The 23,075-nt window shown below is 39.1% G+C and overlaps 1 protein-coding gene across 5 annotated transcripts in view; it reads right to left on the bottom strand.

Annotated features, from left to right (window-relative positions):
* The window catches only part of FAT1 (FAT atypical cadherin 1), a 125,735-nt gene that overhangs the window by 19,954 nt on the left and 82,706 nt on the right, over window positions 1-23,075 (bottom strand). For all 5 annotated transcript variants that reach the window (XR_009868171.1, XM_062212777.1, XM_062212780.1 and 2 more), the window contains exons 8-16: window positions 18,868-19,143; window positions 18,518-18,728; window positions 9,022-13,089; window positions 8,343-8,539; window positions 5,591-5,744; window positions 4,305-4,538; window positions 2,832-3,221; window positions 1,491-1,705; window positions 1,116-1,253 (exon numbers count right to left, since the gene is read on the bottom strand). Coding sequence is in view for 4 of the 5 variants with exons in the window: in XM_062212777.1 (XP_062068761.1) it covers window positions 1,116-1,253; window positions 1,491-1,705; window positions 2,832-3,221; window positions 4,305-4,538; window positions 5,591-5,744; window positions 8,343-8,539; window positions 9,022-13,089; window positions 18,518-18,728; window positions 18,868-19,143 (5,883 nt within the window). In the remaining variant the exon portion in view is untranslated. The remainder of the gene's footprint in view (window positions 1-1,115; window positions 1,254-1,490; window positions 1,706-2,831; window positions 3,222-4,304; window positions 4,539-5,590; window positions 5,745-8,342; window positions 8,540-9,021; window positions 13,090-18,517; window positions 18,729-18,867; window positions 19,144-23,075) is intronic.

Raw genomic sequence — 23,075 nt, 5'->3', positions numbered from 1 at the left:
TGCACTGCAGAACATTAGCCCTGCAAATCACTCTAATCAAAGGGGGTTCTGAGGGTGCAGCAGCTTGGGAAATCCCGCAGGCTATCTCCTCAGCGATCCCCCAGTGGATACAAGTCTATTACAGGATCCGCCCTTCATCCAAAATCACTACTCTGCCCAGAAGCACAGGCAACGCCAGGCAGAGCAGTCATGCTTCCTAGCCTCTCGGCGAGTCCCTGCTCAAAAACAGGCCTGAAAGGAAATGACAGAATTGAGACCTTAATGAGGTCTCTCAACGCCATCTGCCCAAATTCCTCTAATCTTTGCTGAAATCATCTGCTTCATTATGGTCAACCTCCTTTACTCTCTAAAGCCAAGGTTCCCTTCAATTCTTCAGTGCACTGCTGCTCTGAGGCAGTTTCTTCCTTCCTCTGGGAGAGTCTGAGTGCAGGCAGCGGTAGAGGGCTGGACGAGGGTCAGCAGGGCTTACCTCAGTTCACCTGCTCACATCCATCTCAATCACCGAGGCCACTTCTGTGGTCTTCTCCAGGCTATGGCCCACACCTACACTACCAGGTTTCAGGTGTCTAAGTCTGCCTAACAGCTCCAAATACGGCTGACTGATCCTCCTTGGAATGCTATTTTCCTGTAAAAAGCAGCATTACCAAAGCCCGCATTCATTCATCTCTCCCAGCCCCTACGAGTCTCTGCCTCATAGTGTTCCTGCTTCTCTTTCATGGTACTACCCAGGAACAGCAAGACGGGAGAAAATCAAGCCACCTCTGACTCACCACTTTCTAGGCAGGGCCGTATCACAGCTTTGGGACTCTAACTTTTCCTGCACAAAGTTTCTTCATTTGCCTTTTCACTCAATTCTCACTGCTGTTTCCCCAATTCAGGTGCCTAGAATTCAGTAATCTGAGTCTCCTATGTGAGTGGCAGGGGTCCAAGTACTTGAGGCATCATCCAATGCTTCCCAGAATGCATGAGCAGGAAGCTGGATCGGAAGAACAGAGTAGCCAGGACACGAACCAGGCACACCAATATGAGATGCAGGCATCCCAAACAGTCGCTTAACCTCCTGCACGACCACACTTAGCCCCTGTAAACAATATAAACCAAACTTAATCACTTACTGTTTCCCGGTCTAGAAGTTTGGTCACTTTTACTTCTCCCTTCACAGGGTCGATTGTAAATGGACTTCCTTGATTGCCATCTATAATTGAATAGTGGATATAGCTGTTTGAAGGTCCATCAGCATCATCGGCCATAACCTAGAAAATGTCACACTTCTGTTTAGGAGACAGCTAAAGGTGGCACAGGAGTCTGTTAAGACAAATTTCAAATATAGCATCTACTTTAAGAAAATTATAATAAAGTCAGTAGTTGATAGACTAAAAACTATTTTCTCATCTCCAAATTTTTTTCAAATAAGGTCAATTTAAAAACTGGATTAATTTTATTCAAGGCTCTTAAAACTATCCAGAGAACCACAGAGAGAAAATACACACTGTAACGACAGACTGTTCAAGAACGGCATCTTCACTGATCACGGCTGTGTAGGTGTCCTGGCTGAACACCGGGCTGTTATCATTGATGTCTGTTACGTTGACATTCACAGTCGCAACATCACTCAATGAGGGTGTGCCTCCATCAGTAGCTTCTACAGTCAGGTAGTATTCGTGAGAGCTTTCATAATCCAGATTCTCAATAATGAATATGGCCCCTGTAAAGAAAATCAAAATTACCTCCCCAATACTTTATAAAGGCAACACTTTTTCCTACCATAACTGAAACTGCTAAACAAACTCAGTTCTTACTTCCAAAGTTCACTTACCATTTATGTATTTTATCTCCTATCTTTTCTAAACAACATTTCACCAAAGTTTAATAAACAAAAAACAAAAAATTCTTTAGTGCCTTTTAGTTTCCTTTTCTTTCCATATTTTTTAAAATAGGAATATATATCCTTTTATTTAATCTCTTTTAAAAAAATCCCTTTACTTATTGTGTCTTAGTCTTAGAAATTTCCGATTTCACAATCCCTTTAATGTCTTTCCAATTCACTTCATTATGTTCATCCTAATCAAAAAGAGAAGGGGGTAAAAGAGCCCTAAAAATAGCAACTGCATGATATCTATTAAAAATGTTTTAAAATAACATCACCAGACATCTATTCTTTTACACGATACACACAGGACACAGGAGTCACAAAATCCGAATGCAGCAATTTTTTTACAATGTTCAAAGACACAGCTATTTTAGACTACAAAAGTATTTATGCAGCAAAAGTCAGCAGGTCCTATCACTTTCGACCTTGTAGATAATCTTTCTGTGTGATTCGAAGTATCTCAACTGTTACATACATAACTATTATAAAGAAGTCAATTTAATCAGCTATCAGATATCCACTGTGGAAACCAAGATCAAACAGGTGAACCCACTGTTTCACTTGGGAAGCTCCTTCACAGGAATTTGATATGGGGGAACAAAGACATTTTTTACGCAAGTCCCCTACTATCACCCGCTCTTATCTTTACTAACTTGCAACACCACACATCATTACTCAACCAATGGCATACAATGCTGCAGTTTTATATTTTAAGTTAATTTGCTTGTAGCTTATAATGGATATGCCAGAAATGTATTTTATTAACTAGGTTTATAGTCTTAAGTCTTTAAAATCACTTTTAATCCCACTTCAAATAACAGCAAAAAAGAAAACTTGACTTCTACCTTTTTAGGACATCTACTGACATATATGTGAACTGTCACTTCATAAAAGGTAAAGTAATAAGGCAAATCTACTTTTGTATAGACAAAGGGCTTCCTCTCATTTATTTAGTAGTTACCTGTTTTAGAGTCTATGCTGAATTTTCCATGTTCATTTCCACTAATTATTGAATAGGTGATTTCTGCATTTGCTTCAATATCCCGACTTGCCGCATACACTTGGAGAACTTCTGTTCCGATAAGAATATCTTCAGACACTGTGGCACCATATTCGCGGTATTCAAACACAGGTGGGTTGTCATTTATATCCAAAACTGATACAACCACAGTGCCAGTAGCTGTCAACCTCCTTGGCAAACCATGATCTACAGCTTTCAAAGTAAGAGTATACACTGCCTGTAGCTCTCGATCCAAAGGCTTTTCTAACTGAATAATTCCAGATAACTCATTAATGGAGAACTGTCCATCAGCAGAGTTAATCAGTGAGTAGGAAATCTTTCTATTCAATCCTGTTGAGACATGAAATCACATCACAAGGGTTTGTACCACTGAATTTAAACTTAATTAAAAAAGGGAATGTGCAAGTACACATTTAAAAATTCTTATGAATATGATCTGGAAAAAGGAAAGTTTTAGATTAGCAATGTACTGAATTAAAACAATTATTTCACAGATTTCTGGCTTGGTAAGGCTATTTTATACAGGTGCCCACACTATAGTACCTAACAGACTTTTTAAACTGAAATTTACTATTGAGCTTCAGTGATAATTATTTGAAAAGCAACATTTCTACCACTCTTCTGATTCCTTCAGCATTAGTATGTCCAAAGAAGTCACTTTATTCTGTTATGAAAATGGTATGAATGTATATTCTAGTCTTATTTTCCTCATAAAAAATTTTGAAAGATTTATGAAATTTATACTACAGTATCTGTTTGTATGTTTCTATTATATCAAAACTTCTTTATGTAACCAGTGGTTTATTCACAAAATAACAATAATTAATCTCCATATTAATTAATAAAGCCACTGATTTTAGTGCCACCATAAATACCTGACGCAGTATGGTCACTAGGAGCAACTTCGAGATTATAAACACTCATTAAAGCTGACTTGAGGGGCTGGTGTTGTGGGACAGTGAGTGAAGATGCCACCTGTGACACTGGCGTCTCATATGTACACAGGTTGAAGATGCAGCTGCCCCACTTCTGATCTAGCTCCTTGCGAATGAGCTTGGGAAAGCACAGAAGATGTCCTCCCTAAGTACTTGGGTCTCTGCCATCCACAAGGGAGACCTGAATGGAGTTCTAGGCTCCTGGTTTCAAACTGGCCATTGCACATGAATGGAGGATCTCTCTTTTTCTCTTTTGTCTCTCCCTTTCTAACTTTGTCTTTCAAATAAATAAATTAAAAAAACAAAACAAAACAAAACAAAAAAAACACCTGAGTATCCTAATGACTTCATTCTACCCACATGATTAGCTATTCAACATGCATGAAGAGTTATAGAGGCTGAATCTGGGATATGTGTCAACACAGAAATTCCCAAGATCTCAGTGGGCAGTCTTAGGACCCACACTTCCACAGGGTACCTGCATCTGCGTCTGTGGCCTGCACTCTCGTCAACAGTGTGCCAGGTTCTGTGTTCTCAAACACAGTGATGGTGTATGGATCAGCAGAGAATTCAGGTGCATTATCATTCACATCTTCTAGCGTGAGCACAATATTGGCTTGACAAAATCTTCCACCTCCATCTGTGGCCTTGACTAGAAGATTATAAACTGCTTGTTCCTCACGATCAAGGGGGGCTAATGTTTTCAGTTCACCTAAAAACAAACAAAAGTAAGTGAATTCACTTGAAATCTAAGATGTGAACAGCAACTGTGCATCTTATGTCTTCCCTTTTTCTCTTTCAGAGTGAGAGCTTTCCTCCAGAGCACAGTGTCACCAGTGTCAAGACTCACAGCTGCAGAAGCACACTGAGTTCTAGATTGTTTCTTCTTTATTTCCTTTATTCTTTTTTAATAATATAAAGGGAACACATAGTTCATAGATAGAATATTAAAAATATAATGATGCTTCCCTCCCTCTCCATCCTCCTTTCTACCTTCCTTACTTTGAAATAACACATTTTTAATTTATTTTATAGCCACAGGCTTACTGCTCCACTAGAGTACAACAGGTAGAAAACAGACCCCTGTTCAGCAGGCTTAGACAAGGACTACAAGCAGTTTTTCAAACCCTGCCAGGCTAGCTCTTTAAAGCCATACAGATCTGAGGCCAGGGGCCTCTTATATTACATACAGTGTTGAAAAAGAAAAACTACCTAAGTTAACAAATAATTTTTTAATATTCTCTAAAATTGGATTCATAAGTTCATAGTTAATTCTTCAGAAGGAAAATTCAAAGGCTTAATATTAGAAAACTTAGCTGATCCCAATTTCAACAAAATTGCAGGAGAAACAAAAGTCAATTTAAAAATGAATAAAAATGAGGAATTCTGTCTTATGAAAATAAAACTATAAATTTATGTTCACAAATTCAAGAAAATATGCTAAGAGTAGACAGCATGATGGATAAAACAGAAAGTATGCGATATATTTTAATGCCTGAATCTTTTTAAAAAAGTTTAGAAGCTATTTCTAAATTTCAACTCCTCAATTCAAGTAGCAATACTGTCAATGTTACACTTTCCACCTCACCCTAAATTTTACAATCTCAATTACTACTTAGATTTTTAAAATATCAATTCCAAAGCATCAGAATAAATTTGAAAAAGATAAAATGTAATTTAAAATTTTATATATGATCTAAAATCACCCCCCCCTACATAATTTTGTTAAAATACACAATTATGTGTGTCAATCCACATCACTACCTGTGTCTGGATTTAGTCTGAATTTTTCTGCACCAGCACCAGATAACGTGTAGGTGATTTCAGCATTGGAACGGATATCTGCATCTGTAGCAGACACTTGCATGATCAATTTCCCAGGAAGAGTGTCTTCAGGAATGGTGTCTGAATATAGAGTCTAGAAAGATTCCAAACAATGTCGTTAGTGTAAAAACATTAAAAGTCAGCCTGGCTGTCAAAGAAATAATGAAAAAGACATTTAACTTAGGCCACAGAAAACCCGGGAAATTAAAAACCAAAGAATTTTTAAAACTATTTTTCATGCAGGACACAAGGAAAACAAGGAAAAGCCATGCAAACAGTTCCCAACACTATATCCCTGAAGGAGACTGGCAGGACATTTAACCAACTCAACACTGAGTATGCCACTGAGTCGGTTTCATCTTTAGCTCAGTTTTAATTCTTAGGACAAAATTTAAGTAGTGTTCCTCAGCTACCTAGAAATTAGACAGAATAAATACTTGCTACACCATTTCCACTTATTTTCAAATATAGGAATCTATTGCATGTGATTATTCCTAATGTACCACCGAATAATTTTGGTTGGGAGAGAAGTAATCTTTGTGTTGTGAGAGAAAACAAAGATTCTCTGACTCCCCAAAGAGGACAGGCAAGGCTCAAGCCCTGCTGTTACTGTTTGATTCCTTTCCTCACACCTGCCCTAACTCTCAAACTTAACCAACAACTGTTTCCAGTTCCAATTATTCAGGAACTCATGCCATAAATGAAACCCTAAGAGGAATAGATTAACAGCTTCCTGAATTTACTTTCTTAGCAGAAGTTCAATTACAGGTGAGCTATATTTTATGATATAGAACATGTTGCAACACTGATGACTTCAAATATCTAGTGTCCTTTTGTTATTCCCAAAACTATGGTATCAGTTCCAAATAATATGAAAGGGGTGAAAAGTGACGATATATACACATTTGGTTTTTAGAAGAGGTAATCTATTCCCATTGATAATCCATGTTCACAAGAGGTACATATTCACATCTGAAATTCGCTCCTCATCCCTCAGATGCCCCTCGCCTTCATGGCTGAATCTTCAGTAGGCATCTCGGTGAGAGCAGCTGTTACTTTCCACAGCTACAATACATTTCATGCTTCCTGGCCATGCAGCCTTCTCCAGCTCCTCTGTCCCTCTTCACCATCACCTTCCCTTCCACCTGGCCAAGTCTTCACCATTCTTCTTCCATCCTTCACTTTCCACCTTCTTGGCTAGCCCAAGCTCACTCTTCATTAACGCATCCTCTTGAATCCCACTCAGGTGTCCATGCACATCACAATCCTGGCACTACCATCTCCAAGTCAGTCGCAGAACCCAAATGGTCTGCCACCTGTCTCACCCATCTTTTCCAGTGATGTCACAACTCTGCCTGTCACCCTAGCTCATAGAAACTCTTTCCTCCTTCATTCTCAATGGCACTCAGTGTCATTGTCTGCCTTCCGTCTCTGCTTCCCTCTCCCTTTGGAAATAGCCATCTCCTCTTTTCCCTCATTTTGTTGACAACATCTCAAATAAATCAATTATCAACTATCTATAGAAACTGCCAAGTTTACATATTTCCCCCTAATATCCATCCTTATCTTACCATCTCTAAAAAAACAGTTTAACTCATTATCTCATTACCTTAAAAAGAACAAATCTGAAATGAAACTCAATATACTTCCTCTAAAACCAATTCCCCTCCAGGCTTATCTTTGTCATTGCTGGGGTCTTTCTCCAACACTCTCACAGTGAATATTAAAGTCAGCCTTAACTCAGTACACTTGCCAGCCTGTCACACAGGGCAGGGACTGAATGCTACCAGCTTCTCCTTTTATTCCTTCTGTCACTTCTGTCTGTCCTATTACCTTTCACTCTTCCTTATCTAAATAATGGACAAAGTAACACCAAATGAACTTCATTAAGGAACTCTTGGTTCATGTCCTCTCCATCTCTGAAATGTAAAAGGAGTCAAAGAATCTATTTTGTTTAGGACAGAGTAAACATTCCCTGGAATGAAGCTTCACTGCTCTCTTCTCCAAATTTCTTTCCCATGACATATTCTCCACTTCTGGCAAACCAAGTCACCATTCCCACATCTGCAGCTACAGCTCACACCACCTGTCCTTTCACTTCTCTTGATCATCTAATCACTCCCTCTCAGACCTCAGCCTAAGCCTTGTCTCTGCTTGGCTCTTCCTCTCCCCGTAGCTCCAGTGACCACGTTTACTCCCGTCACATCCTCAACTTAAGCCTCAGAGGGAAAGAGCCCTTCTTTGCTCTATACTTTGTTCTCTCATTAAATGATGAGCTCCTTTAAAGGAGCAGGAGCCGTATGACTAACCTCTTGGTTTCTCTAGTGTGTACAAAAAGTACCCCCAAAATGATCTGTTAGAGATAATACCCCGCTTCTCTCCCCCAATCACTTTTTCCCTAGGTATAGAAAACCCCTCCGTGAAGAGTTTATAGAGTACTTTTAGGGTCAGATACCATGTAATCCTGACCACAATCTACAGTTTCTTAGAATGAGTTTTTTTGCCCTATTTAGCATTCCTCAAAAGTTACGTTTTTTCAAGTCTTCACCCATTTAACACCTCTGTTTACACAGTAAGCAATTATAACATGAAACACATTTTAATTACAGCACAGCATCAAATGATAGTCCTATTGAAAGGGTTAAGACAGAAATTTAATTTATTACACACACATTAGGAAAGAGGGGCCTACCTTTTCACAAACTGGACTGTTGTCATTTGCGTCAAGTACTTTCACTTCAACTATAGCTTTTGATGAAAATGTGCCATCAGTTGCTGTGATGGTCAGAAGATAGTTGTCCCTTTTCTCCCTATCTAGAGGTTTCTTCACATAGACCTTCCATTCATTGTGCACATTTTCAATAGCAAATTGTCCCAAAGCATCACCTCCTATTAAATCAATGACAGAATATGACACTGAAATTTGTTGAAATAAAAGGAGAAACAGGTAACAAGAAAATTAAACTGTAAACAAGAAACACAATGTTATGGTTTCAAAAAATTAAGGATTAAAATTATTAATTTAAATTTGGCATAGATTAGCTGCTATTTACAAAAAAGGTAAATAGAATATACAGCAAATAAAATATAAAGACTCAACAATAATTTATTATTCTACAGTTATTTCTTTTTAGTGCTGCTACTATGTATTAAGTATAAAGTTCAACAGAGCCATAAAAAATAATGCTTAATAAAACAACTGTTAACTCTGCTAAGAATCTGAAATACAGGATATAATTTCCACTTATTTTAGATACTGTAACTAAAAATCACCACTTTCCATTCCAACTTCCATAAAATTCACACCTCAGAATTTATATTTCTAATAAAGTTTAATTTTAAATTAAACCATTTGATCTGAATTTTTTTACCTGTTATGAAATATGTAACCTGTCTGTTTATCTCTTCAGAATCAGCATCAGTGGTACTTAAGATGGCAATTACACCACCTGGGGGATCATCTTCACTCACAGTTCCTTTATAAATCTCTGCTGTGAATCGTGGTGGGCTGTCGTTGACATCTGTGACAGTAACATCCACGACGGCTGTGGAGGACAGCTGAACCTTCTCACCATGATCTGACACAACCACTTTGATCTGGTAATTGTCTCTCTTTTCGTGGTCAAGTTCCTTCAGAGTTGTAATCCAGCCTGTCTCCATGTTAATGGCAAAAGACTCGATGACTTCTACACCCTGTGACTGATCGAGACTGTACATGACTTGGCCGTTGGTCCCCGAGTCTAGATCAGACGCCCGAATCTGGATGACACGGCTTCCCGCTGGCAGGTTTTCAACGATAAATGCCTCGTATGGACTGGACTCCAAGACCGGGCTGTTGTCGTTGGTATCTTTCACTTGGATGCTAACATCGACTGAAGCCACCACCTCAGAGTCATCGTGAGTGCACCTGGCAAGTATGGAAAACTGATACCACTTAGTTGTCTCATGATCAAGACTCTTCTCCAGCTTCAGCCGCCCACTCTGTCTGTCAATCACGAAGAACTCATCCCTGTTACTTTCAGGAGTATTCCCTTTGACCAGGCTGTAAAGGATGGTGCCGCTATGTTCTGCCCGGATGAGATCTATCTCTGTGCCAATAGGCGTGTCTTCCGAAATTGTGTAGGTATAAAATGGTTCTGAGAATCTCGGAAGCTGCATTTCTGGTGGAAGTATTTTGACATAAACAGGAACTACAGATTCTTTTTGGGGAGACCCATTATCCACAGCTCTAACAAAAAAAGTGAAGAACTCGTTTTCTAAGCCAATTAAGCTTTCTTTTGTAGTTACTACACCAGAGAGTTTGTTAATTTCCAAATTCTCCTTGACACTTTCAGAATCTGCTTCAATGGCATAGGTGACATCAGCATTGGATCCCTCATCAGCGTCACTCGCAATCACTTTGACAACCGAAGTCCCTTTTGCAGCATTGGATCCTATGTTCACTTCATACCTGGTTGCTCGAAACTGTGGTGCATTATCATTGTCATCTGTAAGGATAACATTAATGATGCAGAAAGCAACTTTTCCTCCAGCATCTTTGGCCATTAAACGAACTGAGATTACCTTCTCTGCTGGGGTTTCCCGATCAAGTTTTTCCAAAGTAAATATCTGCCCCCTCTCATTTGTGTAAAACCTGTCTTTGGCAAAGTCATTTATAATATGGTAAGTAATGTGACCGTAAATACCAGAGTCCCCATCGGTTGCTTTAACCTCGATCACCAGGGTATGTAAGGGGGCATTTTCAGCTAGTTCCACTTCATATTCATTCTGAAGAAAAACAGGACTGTGAAAATTGCTTCCAATTACAGTTACGTGAACCTGAGCTGAACTTCTGAAAACCCCATCAGAAACAGAAACGTTAAGACTGTAAAATGGCTTCAAGGTGTGCCGGCGCAGGTTTGAGAGTGTGATAATCCCTGTTTCACTGTCAATGACAAAATTCTTATGATCATTGCCAGACAGAATGGAATACTCCAACTTATCTCTGTCTGAACTGTCTGCATCATAGGCCTTTACACACATCACAAAATGCCCATGAGCAGCATGCTCACTAATCCTGGCTTCATAAACCTGTTGGTCAAAGAGTGGTGGATTATCGTTGAGGTCAGTGACATCCACAGTGACAATCACATCACTGCTCAGTGGGGGCATGCCGCCGTCAACAGCCCTTACAAAAATCTTATGCTGTTGGAACTGTTCATAATCCAAAGTTCTGACTAGTGAAATGAGACCAGTGCTGCTGTCTATGTGAAAATGATCATGACTCTTGCTATGATTTCCAAACATCTGGTATGAAATTCCTCTATTGGGTTCTGAATCAGAATCTGTTGCTTTAACTTGAATCACAGATGTTCCAATTACAGATGCCTCAGACAGGGTTGCTGCGTAAGACTGCTGAACAAACACAGGCGGGTTGTCATTGATATCTTCCACTATTATGTCAACGAAGACTTCAGCATGAGCCCCAGTCAAGGAGTCAGTTGCTCGGATGCTCAGTTTATATGCTGGGTGGGACTCAAAATCCAGAGGAGCTATGACATTTATAACTCCTGTATTGAAGTTAATAGAAAACTGGCTAAAAGGGTCTCCCTCTGTGATGCTGTAGAACACCTTCAACCCTTCTGGGCTGTTGGCCTGTACGTGGACAACTGGGCTGTGCATCTGGATATTCTCTGGAATCTCTGCACTGTAGAAAGGTTTTTCAAACACGGGCATGGCTTTATTCATAACAGTGATTGGAACGATGACTTCAGCTGAAAAAGCTGGGTTTCCACCATCTTTTGCAATGACTGTGACAAGGTATTCTTTATTTAAGGTGTCGAGTTCAAACTGTTTTTTCAATGAAATCTCACCCAAGGGCCCAATTTCAAAGTGTTCATGATGTTCCTTGAGATAGTAATGCACTTCCCCATTTCTGCCACTATCTCTGTCTATAGCAGTCACATAGCGAATGACATGGCCCACCTCAGTATCCACCTTAACAACAGCATAGTAGGGAAGGTTGACAAACACGGGTGCATTATCATTTTGGTCTTCTACAGTAACTTTCACAACAACGTGGGCCACAGCTGAAGGCTTATGCTCTTTTGTCACTTCTACAACTACATCAAATGCCTCCTGCTGTTCACGATCAAATGGTATACCCGTGGTCGACAGTACTCCTGAAGTGCGGCTTATTTTAAATCGGCGATCTGGGTTCAGGATATGGTAAAACAAAGGGTCATTGATTGGATTCCCAATAGCAGTAATGACAGCTAATGTCTTGGCTTCAGTAGAATTCTCCATAACTTTTGCAGAGTAGAAATCTTGGGTAAACTTTAGCTGACTTTCTTTGCTTTCTTTCACATTAACTTTCACAGAAGTAAAGCTGGCAAATCTGCCATCAGAAGCTCTAATGGTTAACTCATAGCGGCTCCTTAACTGAGTTGTGTTCTGTACGGTTATAGTACCAGTCTTGTAGTCCATAAAAAACTTCTCCCCGATGTTGCCTTCGGTGATGGAGTACATTAACTGTGAAAATGCACTTGAATCAGCATCTGTAGCATTTACAGTGATGACTTTTACTCCTTTGTATGTTGGCAACAAGAGAGACGCTTCATACAATGATTGGGAAAACACAGGAGAACAGTCATTAATGTCAACTACATGTATAGTCACATTTGCTGCATATTCTGCAAACAAACGTGGTGTCCCCATGTCATGAACTTGTACAGTAAAGTGAAAAATGCTTGTTTCTTCATAGTCCAAACTTAGTACTGTATGAATGGCCCCAGTGCTAGAATCAATAGCAAAATATTTGTGTACAGATGGTTCAACAATGTGATAAACAAGCAAAGCATTTGATTCTCTATCAGCATCAGTTGCTCGAATCACCAGTGGGACATTCTTGTCCGTTAGGACCACACTGTTAATTGAAGCTGATTCACTAATGAGTCCTATATATTCCGTCTGCATAAAAACTGGTAAGTTGTCATTCTCATCCTGTAGATGCACCAGAACAGTTGTATTAGTGGACAGCCCAGCCATGTTAGTTCCTTGTACTGTCAATGTATAAATGGGCAGAGTTTCAAAATCCAGAGCTTTCTGAGTGACGATACTTCCGGAGTGTGGATTAATATCAAAAGCATCAGCTATGTTTCCATCTTTTATTTCATATACCACTGATGACTGACTGTGGGCTGTAACTATCCCCACAAAACTCCCAATGCTGATGGTTTCACTAATTTCAACAGAATATTCTTTTGATGTAAACTTAGGAGAGGCATTGTCGGCAATTGTGACAAATATATGCACAGAAGTCATTTCACTCATTGGTGGATTGCCTTGGTCTGTAGCTTTGACCATTAAGTCATATTCCACTTGGTTACTTCGATCTAATTCTTTGGCAGTTTTTATAGAGCCCAAGATAGGATCAATTGTAAAAGAATTTCCAATATTTCCTGGGAAGGGGAGAAAAAAATACATATCAGAGAAAAATACAAGAAATAATAGAAGGACAAACAGAAACAAGTAAAAATATCCTTAAATATTACTGAAGTTCATGGTATAAGAATATTTGAATGAAACTTTCAACTCTTTTCATTTTTAGCCAGTTCAGTAATTTCCCAAGAGTACCTCAAAATCTTTCTGGAATACATTGTATTTTCAGCATGTATCATCTGCAAACTCTCAAAATTCTTATTTGCTATGAAAGAGAAGATTTCAATTCACTAACACAATTTAAATAAGGCTTCAAAAAATTCTTCCTTATTTTAAATATTTAAAGATGAGTAAGTCTGTGGAACCCACCCCAGTTATGAAGATTTCAACAATATTGCCTTCCTAGTCTTTGTCAGGACAATGACTCTTAAATAGGGACAACTTTGCTCCAAAGGGGACATCTGGCAATGTCTGCAGACATTTCTGATTATCAAAGCTTAGACGCAGAGGATGTACTGGATGCTGATAAACATCCTACAAGGCATAGGGCAGCCTTCGCAACAATAAAAAATTATCTGGTCCAAAAATGTCAGCAGTGCTGGAGCTGACAATGATGTAGGCTACGTTGTTTACTTGCTTTTCTTTTAACGTTTCCAGGCTATACCACATATTTAGCTGCAAATGTACTCGACAACAATTCCATTTTATATATCAACTGAAATCTCTTGGAAGAAATCCAGCAGTTCTCTACAGCCTTTTTGGATGGAACACAGCAATCAGAGGGTCCTTAGGTTTGGTAGATCCAGAACCCTCAATCCTTTTCCTGCCTGATAAACAAGCATGCACTGAATTTATTTTTCCCATGCGAAAAATTACACTTACCCAAAACAGAGTTCACTCGCCATTTAACTGTATTCTCCAATTCTCCTTCCTCTAGCATTGCAATCAGTATGGCACTACACAGACCAAACCTACTTAGTGTGGTCTGCAATCCAGGGGATTAACCAAGCAGTCCTTCCTCTACATCATTAACAATAAACACTTCCTCTAACAGTCTTTTCCTTCCTTTAATACATTTTCCAAAAATCCATGACAATTTTTTCTGAGGCCAGACCTAGTCTGGTTTTCATTAAGTCTGCCTGGCTCCGCATCCAGGCCCCAGGGCAGTGCCTCAGTCAGCACAGGGATGAGGCACAGGCTTTCTCCAGGCCCGGAAGCTCTGAACTGAACCCTAGCCTGTGAAAGAGGTCCCACTGCCTCTGCCAGGCTGCTCAGACACTAATTTCCGGCCTGTCTGTACTTGTGAGAATCAGTGAGTTCAGATTCTTTGTCGCTGTGCTTTAGGCAGTCATCAGAATTTGAAGAGCCCTTTCTCATCCTACCTATGCATCATCCCACCTTCTAAAATTGTGACGGATTGTCTGTTTGGCCTGACAGCAGACTGCGTAATCTTTGGCAACTGTCCTCATCTCTGCCCCTCAGACTTTCCCATGTCTATACTAATAACGAAGCAGCTGATCTATGTTTCACATTCCCTTATCTACATGTATTTCTCTCATATTTTGTATACTGAAATCTTATGCTGCCGGTAAGGCTTCAGATACACAAGGCATCAAATGAAGGATGGATAGAGTCCACCTGCCACACTGCTGACAACGTTAGGACACATGACTTTCCACACAACTTGTTCTCTTGCTGCCTTCCAGCCACACTGGCAGCCTCATCACTCCTCAATCAGGAGAGCACTGCCTCTTTTTAGGGCTTCTGTTCTTGGTGCGTCCTCTCCTGGAACAGTTCTCACCATTTCTCCACCCGTTCATTCATTTAGGCTTTACCTGAACAGCCCTGCTTACTGAGTGTGACTGTGACAGTGATGTCTGCCTGGAACTCCCGATCCAGCCTGGTCATTTCTGTCTCTTCACCTGCCTTTTCTTTCCAATTTTGCTTATCCCAAGCCATGTGAAATTCAGACAGAGTCTTTATTATCTGGAGTATCTTGATTCTGATAAAAATGGCTCTGGGATTATCACTGATAACAAGAAGGTTAAATAAGAATCCTGATGGTGATGTAATATACGGATTCTACACACATACAGATGAAATCATCAGAGCCGAAGATGAGAGAGCAACATCATGTCTGTGGAAAGCTACGAGGGCCACTGAGTGGCATGAATAAGACCCTGCGAATAGGTACATTCATCAAACAGCGAAATACATGTGCAGGACTTGTGAATGAATCTGAGAGACAGTACTAGCAAGGGGGGGGAGGGAGGGTTACTCATTCACTTTAATTGAAATATTAGTAACTTCTAAATAATCTAAAATTCCACTTCATTTTTCAATAGGGCAATTATTTTGAAACCAAGCTAATTAGCTTGGCTCTTAAACTATTGCTATATCATATACTTAAGTATCTCCCAAAGGGCCTATGAAAAAGAGCTGTGCAGGGGCTGGCATTGTGGCATAGTGAGTAAAGGCACTGCCTAAAGTGCTGGCATCCCATATGGGTGTGTGGGTGTGAGTTCGAGTCCTGGCTGCTTCACTTCCAATCCAGCTTTCTGCTATGGCCTGGGAAAACAGTGAAAGATGACCCAAGTCCTTGGGCCCCTGCACCTGCATGGGAGATATGGAAGAAGGTCCTGGCTCCTGGCTTCAGATAAGCCCAGCCCCAGCCTTTGCAGTCATTTGGGGAGTGAACCAGCGGATGGAAGACCTCTCTCTGTCTTTCCCTCTCTATCTCCTCTCTTTAATTCTGCCTTTCAAAATCAATAAACCTTTTAAAAAAAGAGCTGTGCAGGAGTCTGCTTCTTCCTATGGTAGACATGCTGTGCATGTGCAGTGAGAACCTACTGACAAGACAGCATGGCCAGCTCTATTAGGTTTCAAGTGCAATAACACTTAAGCTAAGTTTGGGGGAAAAATCCAATTGTCATCAATAAATACATTTACCAAGTGCCTTCTACTTCCAGTTATAACTGTTTCGAAGTAGAGCTCTCACCATGTAATTTTTAAAGAAATAAAGAAAGCATCATACGGCCTGATGTACAGTACTGTGTCACTAGTGCATAACTTGATTGTTACTGAAAATCTTTTAAAGAATTCTGTTGTCCTTCAAGACTACTAATCAAACCAAACATTTTACTCAATAAATTGCTTTTAATTAAACATGCAGTGTTATGCACTGAATTTATCACTAGTCTTTTGAACTTTATTAAATTTAATCTGACAGGAATCAGAAGCAGGTGATAATCAATGAGCTGTTATTAAAGGCAGTATGAGGGGCTGGCACTGTGGCACAGTGGGTAAAGCCACAGCCTCCACTGCTCCACTTCCCATCCAGCTCTCTGCTATAGCCTGGGAAAGCAATGGAAGATGGCCCAAGTCCTTGGGCCCCTGCACCCACGTGAGAGACCAGGAAGAAGCTCCTGGTTCCAGACTTTGGATCAGTGCAGGTCCAGCCATTGCGGCCAACTGGGGTGTAAACCAGCAGAAGGAAGACTCTCTATCTCTGCCTCTCCTTCACTCTGTGAAACTCCTTCAAATAAATAAATAAATCCTTTTTTAAAAAAAAAAGGCAGTATGAATATTTGACATTCGTCCAACAGACGAATAGAGATCCACAGCTCTGCATTTTAATGGTAGTGTTTCCCTATAAAGTGGCTATTAGCATAATTTTTATATTATCAAAATTATAAAATTATTGTCAAAGAAATGCTACTCCCCTTTGAAAAGGCCATTGGTACTACCCATTTCTAGAGGAGACAGAGTTCCATACTTAGAATACCAAATTACTAATCCCATCAGTCGCTGAAAGTATTCAAAGAATGCACATGCCTTTACTCAGACATGAACAATCATATTTTAACCACCCAGTTGTTGAAAATTATGTGAAAGCTAAGGGAAAGTTTAACATTTTCTCCTACATAAACTCAGCCAGTTTGTCTATAAAAAATTATTTTACTGAAATGCTCAGGCATGCACAAATGGAATGTACTGCTTTTCTAAATGCTAAATTTCTACACCAGTGGAAAAAAAGTTATCTTTATCTAAGACACTAACTATACTACATTTTAACTCTGCAGTCATGGGCACTGGATGAGATTTTTATTTGTGAGTAATGAACTCAAGTTGGTAGTTTTAAGGAAAACAAATTCAATAGCAAGCATGTTAAAATAAAAATTGTTAAATTCAAAAAACAGGTTTTTTGGAATTATCCTTCATTTCCTCAGATTTTGATTATATAATCTACAGATAATCTATACTTCTATCAATTCTAATATCTAGAAGTAATTTCTAAATATGTAACTATGAACTTAAAAAAAGTCAACTTAAGGAGAATATCTCAATTCTCTAAAACTATTCCAAATATAGAGGAATGAAAGACAATATATTCCTTTTACTACCACTGTCACTGAGGAAAACTGTAAAGTGCCATCTCAATGTGGCATGAGCTGGGGAAATCCCAAAGTAAAGCAATGATTTCTGACTGCAAACATCACACGCTCTAAACCAGTTCCCTATTTCAGTCAGAGGCAGGACTCGTGTATAAGAATGGACTAATGTTAATAACCTCCACCTACCAAGCACAAGTATGAATGCTCCTAATGTGATTTCTGGCACATAAAATGAGCTAAATTATTAATTAATCCATTGAATGGACAAAAGAATGGGTGAACAGCAGGATAAAGAAGAGGGAACAAAAACAGTTCACTTTGCCATGATAGTTTCTTGATGATATTCCTCTTCATTATCAATAGCAAGACTCTGGATATCCTGTCCTTTCATACCTCGAATGATTGCCCAGGTCTTCCTCACCTTTGCTGCTCAAGCCCAACCCATCAGGCCCCTTAATCTCTCCAGTATTTCTTCTTAACTCTGTGATCCAGTGCAACAACCCAATTCCATGAAAGAAACACAACTATTAAAGGTACGTGAGGATGAAAAAAAATAAACAAACAAACTAAAAGCTAAACCTGGAAGAGGTAAGAGGAACATGACACCCTCTTTCTAGATTTGATTCAATTAGCATTGGGTAAAGTAAGCTCTCTGTCATGGTATTCCTTGCTCTGCCGAAAATACTCTGACTACAAAGCAAAATGTTAAAATTACTAGGCCAGCATTTTCTCAAGTGTGTTTTGCAGTTAATCAACATTGTGGAGGAAAATGATTGTATGGTTATTATTTCAAGTATATCAGTCAAATAAAGATTTTCTTTACTAAATGTTATGCTAACATAGTAAATTCCAAAGAACTTTATCCAAACTTAATTAGAACTCTATCTTTGCTTTCTAATAGGTTAAAAGTTTACACGGCAGCTACAGGACAATTTAAGCAATTTTTGTAGTGATACATAGAAAAGCTTCAACATCTAGAATTATTTTTAGGAAATAAAAAAATGCATTTTAACAAGTGCAAAGTTAAAACTCAATATGAGTGCTCCTAAAATACCTGATTCAATTGAGTACAGCACTTCAGCATTCTTTCCTTTGTCTCTGTCCAGAGCAGTAACCTCCAACACAACTGAGCCCACAGCTGCTGATTCATAAACCCGCCCTTCATAAGAGGAACTGGTGAACCACGGGGCATGATCATTCGTGTCGCTGACATTAACAATAATCCTTGCAAAGTTGCGTTTTACAGGGACATCTTGATCCCGTACCTAAAAAAATCAACACACTGTTAATCTTATTGGGATTTTTCCTTATAATTGATTAAAAATCACCCTCAAACACACACACACACACACACACAAAACCTTTCAGTAACCAAAAAGTAGCAGAATGAGCTAAACACCTTACCATGACTGTGAGAACATGCTGGTGGATGGCTTCGTGGTCAAGTTTTTCAGAGGTATACAGAGAGCCAGTTGCAGGATCAAGGCGAAATTTCTTGAGACTCAATGGATCTATACTACTCTGCAGAGTATAAATTAGCTTGTTTTTCTCATCTTTATCCACAGCACTGATTTGCAAAATTTCTGTTTCTGGCACTGTATCTTCAGGAATAACAATTTCATATTTTGATGTAGAAAACCGAGGACGGTGGTCATTTGTGTCTATGACTTTGATGAATACCTACAATGAATTAACAATTAGCTCATATGGATATTCCATATTAGGATGCTATAACAGTTTAAAATTGGCAGGAAAAAATCATAAGTACATTGAAAAAAACTTTGCATTAAAGCAAAATGAAGTGTAAAAATGAGAAATAAAAGCAATAAAAATCTAGAAGCAAAAATATCTTTTAAAACTTTCTATTATTTATTTAAATATGAGTAATCAAGACACTTCTAAATCCTTGAAACTAAATTTGGTGATACAAGTATAACACTGTGCTCAAAATTTGTTTCTGAAATGTTGGCTTCATTTCTCAGGTCTCCACAGAGAAGAAATCTATAGATTACTCATGTAAAGACATGAGATAATTACTCATGTAAAGACATGAGATAATCTATAACAATAGGATTAACAAAAGACTAATTTCCTACACTGAATTTTAATCTGTAACTACCAAGCTATTGAAGAGAGTTAAACAGATGGTTACACTATCTAACTTTCTCAAATAACTGAGAGTTCAAATTCCTTAATAATGCAAATTACAAATGTTTTTTTAATCATATTTCTATTGCTTTAAAACATATATAAGTAGTAACATGTTTATTTCTTAAAACCAATTTAAAGAGGTTGAAAAGATAAACCCTCATAAATGTTATATAAATTTAAAACTCAGCCCTAAACTACATTAAAAAATACAAAAAAATTATTTTGACAGTACATTAATTTTCAAAGTGAAAGGATGCAAATGGGTAAGGCACAGTAGAAATCCTTACTGATAAAAGATGGTTTATAGTTTATGAACAAGAAGTCAACATGGTTGGTTCATATTAGAACAAAGGGGTTTGCTAGTGCAAGTGGCACAGGAGGCCCAAGTCCTAGGCAGTTACAGGAAAGGTGTTAACCACACTAGCCAAAACTATGAACACAGGCCTTTCCATGAAGAGCATTCTGGTGTTCCTCAATGATGGATGTGTAAGTTTAGATTTGTTATGAATACTAACTGCACTCACTATGCCACACAAAGGTTTTATGTGAAAATTATATAAACATTTAAAACTCTAAATATCGCCTCACTTTTAAAGGTCAGTGGTAATCAAAATTAAATTACTATCTATTCATTTCCACTATACATTTAAAAATCACTTTTCCCATAGAGTGAGCACTGGGCAGGGAAGCTTAATCTTATCCCAAGATCAATTAATCACTACCAAACAGACAGCTGAAAGTCAAACCAATCAGTTTTAAGAAGGTGATTCCATTGAAACATGTATACTGAGCACTTAATGCCCATCACTTGCCTATCTAGGACTGAGGTTGTAAACAAGAATGTCAACAGTCCCCGTCTTGTGAAGCTTTCTTTTCTTAAAAGAATTATTTATTTATTTGAAAGGCAGAGTCACGGGGGGAGAGGGGAGCAGAGAAAGAGAGCTTCTGTTCACTGGTTTACTCCCCAAATGGCCACAATTGTCAGGGCTGGCCAAAAACAAAGCCAGGAGCCTGGTTTTCTACATAAGTAGAAACCCATCCTGGTTTTCTACATAAGTGGCAAGGACTCAGGAACATGATCCATCATCTGCTGCTTCCCAGTTGCATGAGCAGGAAGCTGGATTGGAAGCGGAGTAGCCAAGATTCAAACCAGCACTCTAATAAGGGATGCAGGAACCCAAGCGGGGTGGTTTAACTCACTATGTCACAGCGCCTGCCTCTCTTTGTGAAGTTTTCAAACTCACTAGACAGCGTCTTCCACAGAGAAAGCCTAACTTTGCCTCATGCATTATCACGTAAGTTTTTAAAGAGTCTGGATATTGTTTGGGACATTCAGAAAGCTCATGAGGACATAACATTTTGCTTCAGCAGGTTTTAGGTTGGAGAGATGAATGGGTATTGGGAAGAGCCTGGTAAAATTATGAGGCAAGAGAGGTAATCAACCATTCTCTCTTCAACAGGCAAGAGAGATGGAATTGCAACTAAGGGACAATATAAGAAAGGAACAGGAAGAAAGTGAAATAAAAAAAAAACACGGAATCATGATCGCTGAGCTAAGACTGAGAAAGACCTCAAATCTTCTGATCAGAGGGATGTCATCTTTACCAGAATATAATCATTCTGGTGGCAGACAGTACAAGATGCCACTCTTAGGATCATTGGTTACTATCCTCACTCTGTCTTTTATGACCTTGTCTAAATATGATCAGAGTCGGCAAACTTGGAAGGCTTCCATAGCCTTGGCAACTCATGACGACAGCCTAGGATGGTTACTGGCGCCATAAACTAGAGTGTCAATTTGTTGGGTCAACAACAGGAGCCACTGTGCACTTGCTCCTCATGTGGGATCTCTGTCCTTAATGTGCTGTACATTGTGATGTAATGCTATAACTAGTACTCAAACTGTATGTTTCACTTTGTGTTTCTATGTGGGTGCAAACTGTTGAAATCTTTATACTAAATTGATCTTCTGTATATAAAGAGAATTGAAAATGAATCTTGATGCAAATGGAAGGGGAGAGGGAGCGGGAGAGGGGAGGGTTGCGGGTGGGAGGGAAGTTATGGGGGGGGGGAAGCCATTGTAATCCATAAGCTGTACACTGGAAATTTATATTCATTAAATAAAAGTTTAAAAAAAAAAAAAAAAAGATGAACTCAGAGATGGAGAACAGAGACAGGACAGTAAATCAAATGTCAAGCAGGGAGACAAGAGCCCAGACCAGTGCTGATGTGCAATAGCTGCACCTGTCTGAGTGCATCCTGGAAGACAGGCTCTAAGAGTTTTCTTTATGAGCTAGCCTCCTGTGTGTCATCTCACTTGACCCTCATAAGAAAGAGAAGGGAGATTATCACTACTGTCTTGTCACAGATGAGAAAGCGGAAGCAGAAAAGGAGACTCAAGCCGAGCTGTCTGCTCCTGAGTGCGCAGTGCTGATGCTCCGGAGAAAGTGGGGAAACAAACAAACAAACAAACAAAAAAAAACATTAACTGGATTTGCTAAGTTCTCTGTAGGTAAAGGTGAAGTGATATGACTTGAATTAACACTGGCACTGCATGATGGCCCCCTCTCACTACTGCTCTGCTGGCCTATGGCGGATGGTTTTCTCTTAAACCCCCTCAAATCTGGCAGCTCCAGCCACAGACCTGGATGCACAAAACCTGCTCTACTGGTTCCGGAGTCTTACTTACAAACTGAAATCCACCCTGCTGTGTTCCAGCGCCTTATCAACACAGGCTGGAGTCCTGTGTTCCTCTCCAAGTGGTATCTGCTGCTCTGTCCCTCCCAGATCCCTATCACCCTGTTCTCAGTCCCAGACTGGAAACCTAAACCTAATTACTGATTGTTCCCTTTGTCCCACACCTTACCAGGTCACCCTGGGCTCTGTAATCTCTTCTCTTGTATTCTGACTACCTTCCCCTGCCAGCAATTCACTGGGATAACAAGACCCTCTGAAAATGACTCAAAATAAGTTATGGAAATGAATTTAAATAAAGCATGGAAATTTAAGATATTCTGTGTCCCCAAGGAAAAGAAAATTAATATATACATTTTTCCTGGATTTAAAAGAAATTATAGTCAATGCACAACTATTTCATACTTACTTTTCAACTGCATTAACTAAAAATACAATTATTGGGAAAGAGGTACATTCTAATTAGCTTATATAATGAATGACAAATGCTGCAGGTATATGTATTGTCTTTCATAATGAGAATGCTTGGCACACAGGGCCAGTTTTACTGCTTATTAAGTTTCCTTTGCTATATTTCTGGTCAGTGGACTTTGTGAACTGGTCCAATGCTGTTTATATTATTTAACCCTTTCTCTCAGAAGTATCCCACTGAATTCATTACAATTCTTGATGTTCTCTTATTTTCATGCTCTAAAATTTAATTTTTTAAAAAAATTTTAAAGATGGTTTGACACACAGTAATTGTACATATTTATAGGGTACAATGT

This window comes from Lepus europaeus, chromosome 16 (assembly GCF_033115175.1).
Source record: "Lepus europaeus isolate LE1 chromosome 16, mLepTim1.pri, whole genome shotgun sequence".
In the NCBI taxonomy this organism is placed as follows: domain Eukaryota; kingdom Metazoa; phylum Chordata; class Mammalia; order Lagomorpha; family Leporidae; genus Lepus; species Lepus europaeus.
Note: the sequence above shows the minus strand (reverse complement) of the source record. Positions and strands in the feature narration are given on the sequence as shown.